The sequence below is a fragment of the Lathyrus oleraceus genome, chromosome 7 (genome assembly GCF_024323335.1).
Source record: "Lathyrus oleraceus cultivar Zhongwan6 chromosome 7, CAAS_Psat_ZW6_1.0, whole genome shotgun sequence".
NCBI classification, from domain to species: Eukaryota; Viridiplantae; Streptophyta; class Magnoliopsida; order Fabales; family Fabaceae; genus Lathyrus; species Lathyrus oleraceus.
In genome coordinates, this window is record NC_066585.1 from 137,074,381 (window position 1) to 137,079,538 (window position 5,158).

At 34.2% G+C, this 5,158-nt stretch overlaps 1 protein-coding gene across 1 annotated transcript; it reads left to right on the plus strand.

Annotated features, from left to right (window-relative positions):
• Positions 1-370: 370 nt before the first annotated feature.
• Positions 371-4,949, plus strand: LOC127106579 (probable mediator of RNA polymerase II transcription subunit 19b). Its single transcript, XM_051043861.1, has 5 exons — positions 371-538; positions 3,235-3,320; positions 4,000-4,280; positions 4,384-4,575; positions 4,668-4,949. The coding sequence occupies exons 2-5, from the start codon at positions 3,290-3,292 to the stop codon at positions 4,728-4,730; spliced, it is 567 nt and encodes a 188-aa protein (XP_050899818.1). The 5' UTR covers positions 371-538; positions 3,235-3,289; the 3' UTR covers positions 4,731-4,949.
• Positions 4,950-5,158: the final 209 nt, after the last annotated feature.

The window sequence follows — 5,158 nt, forward strand, 5'->3', positions numbered from 1 at the left end:
AAAACGAATGATGCTCCCCGTGAACTAATTTATTTATCCACATCCATTCATAAAAATACGAGAATCCTTATTTATTTTTTACTGCATTCAGACACCAATGCAACGACCTTTCTTATTTGACAATGTCAAGATATATAACACATTGATTTTAGACAACATAACACTCACATTATTACATATTTAATCCATATCAGAGATTCAATAAAACTTTACATTCATGGTCTAATATAACCCTCTTCCATCATATGACTTTTTCAAAAGAGGCCACATAAATCCAAGATTGAGCCAACTCCAAGCCCATCTGCATGAGCCGGTGCGGGTTTTATCCGGATGTAGAACCGCGGTTTCTATTTCCCCTTCAAATACCAAAAAAACATTTTGCATTGTTTAGGTTCAACATTTACGAACAATAACCTAATTCATCCCAATCCCTTGCACCGCGCTTCATTGCTTTGAAGCTTCAGGTTAAACGAAAATTGGTATATGCATTTTGAGGTTATGTAAAAGAGGAATCTTGAAGACAAGAGATTTGAGAGGGGTAAGAACTTGTGTCTTATTGATTGTTTGCTTTTTTTTCTTTTCTTGTTGTTGTTGTTATTGATATGATGCTAATCTTCTATATAACTAGGTTTTCTTGTTCTTGTTATCACTTTGTTGAAATAGTTGAGTTGGAACATTGTATCGTGATAGATTCATTCTTGGATTGAATATGGCATTTCCTTTACTACTATAAAATCAACATGTTTCTTTTCTTGTTTTTCTTTTTCACAAAACTTTCTTGTTTTCTTGGTTCACTGTTATATTAGAGCCTCGCGTTTAAAGTATATCGCGAGGTTTAAACTCGGTGATATATCAAATGGAGCTTAAGGGACCTTTATGATCATGAGGTGATCTTATAAAATCCTGTTGAAGGCATGCTCTTACATTTTAAAATGTGAAATACCTACCTTTCTTTTGACATTAGGTCATTGATGACAATGTAAACTAGTTTCATGTTCTATTAGTCATGTAGGTCGACTTATCCTCGTCGATTAGTTTATAGTGCTCATGTTCCCTCTTTTTAGAACTTTGCGCCGCTTTATAGCTGATTATGGCCGGAAACCTGCAATATCTGCCGATATTTACCATTGCAGCGAGTCCAAAAACTGCTATGTATATCCACCATTGCGGATATTTAATAACACAGGGAAAACTGATATGTTAACATTTATTGTGGTAAAATACCCTTGCCTTTAAGTTTTCTCTAACAGAAATAAGGATTCCAGTTTCTATCAACCTTCTCTTTGGGTTCTTTGTATGCACTGCCTGTGTCCTACTTTGGAGCGTGATTGTTTGTTATTAATGTTACGGTAAAAGTAAGGAGGCGTAAATATTATGGTCATGTGCATTGATTGGAGCACAATCAATATCATCTATACACGGATGCCTTTTCCCACCTCCCTTACTGTATTGTGGAACAGGATTATGTCTATATATTTAGTAATATCATATGGAAGATATGGTAATAAGCTACGTAGTTTAGAATTGAAGGGTGGCGACTGGCAAGGGGGAAGAGTAGTTCTGTATTTATGCTTTACTATGACGTATTTGTAAAAAGAAGCTGTATAGTTTTAATCATAATTTATTTCCCATCTTCCTGATTTAACCGGGCCATAACAGTCGAAGGTTCAACCTCATCTAAGCCCATTTCTTATTTTATTTTGCGGTTTCTTATATTCTTATTTTCTTATTTGTCTAGGTTCTCTGACATATTCTCTTAATCGTTTTCAGAGTTTTGTTTGGCAAAGGTTATTTGATTGGATTTATGTCAGTTGATTTGAATTCACACCCAACATTAAAGTTTATTAACTTTATTTGATATTAGATAGAAATAATCGAGTATTTCTGTATTTGGTTGGTTTTTGTTTCTTTTTTAATGGTGGTTGGGAAAGCTAATTTTCAGATGTTTTTTTCCCTATACTTTGCGAGAATTAATTGGATTGTACAACTGTAAGATTGTTAATGTTGTATAGGACGGTATGTTGTACAACTTCTTTTCTTTGTTTTTCAAGTTTGTAATCCAAAACATTGTTGTTTTCTTGGTTCACTGTAATATCAGAGCCTCGTGTTCATAGTATTTCACGAGGTTTAAATTCAGTGATATAGCGAATCGAGTTTTAGAGACCTTTATGATCATGAGGTGATCGTTCTAAAGAACCCTGTTGAAGGCTTGCTCTTACATTTAAAAGTGTGAATTATCCCCCTTTCTTTCAACATTAGATTACTAATATGTAGCACCGACACCCCTGAATAAAGGTGTGTCCATGTCCGTGTCAGTATCAGACACCTGCACCGACACTTGTGATTACGTTTAATTTATTTATTTTTTAAAATTATTACCAGTGTCGCCGTGTCAATGTCGGGGTCGTATTTGGGGTGTCCGTGCTTCATAGGGTGCTATTTATCAACTTACCCTTGGTAGATTATTTGGTAAACTAGTGCTATTTCTACCTGATTTATCAGGTTCAGATAAGCCGATTTATATGAGCGAGTCAGGTTTTGTCTTATTATGTGGCTACTCATTTTCCTCTCAAAAATGAAAAAGGAAGAAAAAGATACAAAATGAAGAACTTTAACTTTATCTAGGTTCAACATTTACAGGCAATAACCTGACATCAACCCAATCCATAGCTCTGCTTTGATCCTGGCCATATTCTCTTATTCGATTTAAGAGTTTTTTTTGGTACGGTTATTTGATTGGATCAATGTTGTCAAATTGCAGCCATGTTGAATTGCAGTTGTGGAAATTCAACATAATGCCATGGAAAAGCTGTGGTGTTGCAGCTGCCGCAAGTTTAATGTTCATCGCGGTATGGCAGATATTGCGGAAATTATCTGTCCACCATCCACCATATTTTCATGGTGGATTTTTGGCTCTCTGCTATTTTCCGCCATCTGCCATAGACAACACTGGATTGGATTTTCTTCAATTGATATTAATGCACACCCAACATTAAAGTTTATAACTTTATTATATATTAGATAGATATCGATATAATAAAATATTTGTGTTTTGGGGTGGATTTTTTTTTTCTATTTAACGTGGTTGGGAAAGCTGATTTGTCAGATTGATTTTTCTTTGTGAAAGTTAATTTGATGCATGCATCTGGTAGGATATTATCATACTGAAGTCCCAGATTCTGTAAAGTTTAAAACTTCATTGGTTTGAGATTTCCTCTTTTTCTAACTTTTCAGGTTAAATACAATTGATAGAGGCTTTTGAGGTGAGTTCAGTGAGGTTTCCTAAAAGATGAATCTTGAAGGAAAAAACTTTGGGAGGGGTAAGATCTTGACATGCGGCCGTTTTTTTTGTTTTATATTGATTTTTTGAGACGGTCTTAATGTGCTACATAACTATAAACTATGTACTATATTCTTAGACATTGACTTTCAATGTAAAAATGATTCATATTTTCCAATTATACCCTTTAATTACTACCGTGTATACTACTTCAAACACGCTAATAAGGTTAATTTTTAAAAGTGTAGCGTCTTTTGAGACAACTATGAAGTATTCTTTAATCTCTTTAATCTTGTGCAAAAATTTTAAACGAGACTCATTTTGAAATGGTGAGAGTATCATAATAGAATCATTAGATTGCATACCACATTTCCTTTCCTAAGAAATCAACATATTGTTGAAATCAAAACATTAGGAGTTGGCAGAGCTTTCTGTGCCACTGGAAAATGTTTCTTTTCTTCATTTTCTTTACAAGCCAAGCTTTATTTTTTTCTTGTTTCACTGTTATAATGGAACTTCACCTTCAGAGTTTTGTGAGGTTTTAACTCAGTGATAAAGCAGATTGAGCTTAATGGACCTTTATGATCATGAGACAATCATTCATAAAAATCCTGTTTTGAAGGCTTGCTCTTACATTTAAGAGTGTAAATTGTACACCTTTCTTTTGACATTAGGTCACTGATGACTATATAAACCAGTTGTCATGTTCTTTGATTCAGGAAGTAGGGAACTTGGCGGTGGTCACGATCTCGTAAGCCAATATAAGCTTTGGCCGTTCTACAAACAATTCTGCAAGAGGTCGCTTCCATTGTCGGAGACACGTTATCTTCGCAACGTGGTGGGCGACACTAAAATCAAGAAGGGAGAAGGAATGGAACTTGATCAGCTGTGTAAAAACACCTATACAAATGAGAAAAAACCTTGCTTTTCTCCGTTTGACTTGAATGTACTAAGCAAAGCTTTCCGTCTGAAAGAAACGGATCCAAGTCACATTTCTTCTGTAAGGTTTTCGAACTTCATTGTCTGACGGCACATTTGATAATTTCAAAGCTGAATAATTCAAACTGTCTTCATGTTTGACTGATGTAATATGTTCTTCACAGGTCAAGAAGGTGCTACCAAACGCAGTGATGAACCCGGCACACGAATCTAGAGAGACCGAAAGAAAGAACAAAAAGGACAAGAAATATAGGAAGCACAAACTAGTTCAAATTAAAAATGGAAGTTGTGTTGCTAATAACACAACTATACACACTGATTCTCATCCCTCACAATTGAAGAATCAACAAGACAAGGTATGTTCTCTTACTCCTTCACCGTCATTGTTGCATAGTTTCATAAATTGGACTAATATCCATTTTTTTTTTGCCTTTTTAAATGTCTTCAGAAAAGAAGGGCTGAGGCAAGCTACGACCCTTCTACTAGCAAGCGATTAAATACTAGACAATGAAGCAGAATCAGAATTTAGATATTAATGTATAATCATTTTAGAAGCCGACACTAAACTTTATTTTTGGTAAAGTTAACATTTATGATTCTTTTTAATCAAATGATAGTAGGTTTATGATATAACTAAATGTAAAGTTAGACTAATTGAAATTTCATCTATTTAAAAATGTTTTAAAGCGATGACCCTGGGTTTGAACCCACAATATGGTTCTTATTTGTACTTTTGTCTGAGTTTTAGTATTTGACAATTTTAAACAAAAAAAATTGTATAATTTAGATAGTACTTTAATAATAAATATGGATTCTATTTAATAGCCTAACTTTTGGTTGTTCCTATCTAATATTCAAGTTGTAGAGTTGGTGACCTAACAAATATTGAACTAGTGCATTGTTTAAACACTTTTCTATTTATGCATCAAGTCCCAGCAG

Bases quoted from the DNA above. Each gene is read 5' to 3' on its own strand.
- LOC127106579 (XM_051043861.1), top strand. From the start codon at position 3,290: ATGAATCTTGAAGGAAAAAACTTTGGGAGGG. The intron at 3,321-3,999 runs GTAAGATCTTGA...TCTTTGATTCAG, and splicing joins AGGAAAAAACTTTGGGAGGG to GAAGTAGGGAACTTGGCGGT. The intron at 4,281-4,383 runs GTAAGGTTTTCG...TGTTCTTCACAG, and splicing joins ATCCAAGTCACATTTCTTCT to GTCAAGAAGGTGCTACCAAA.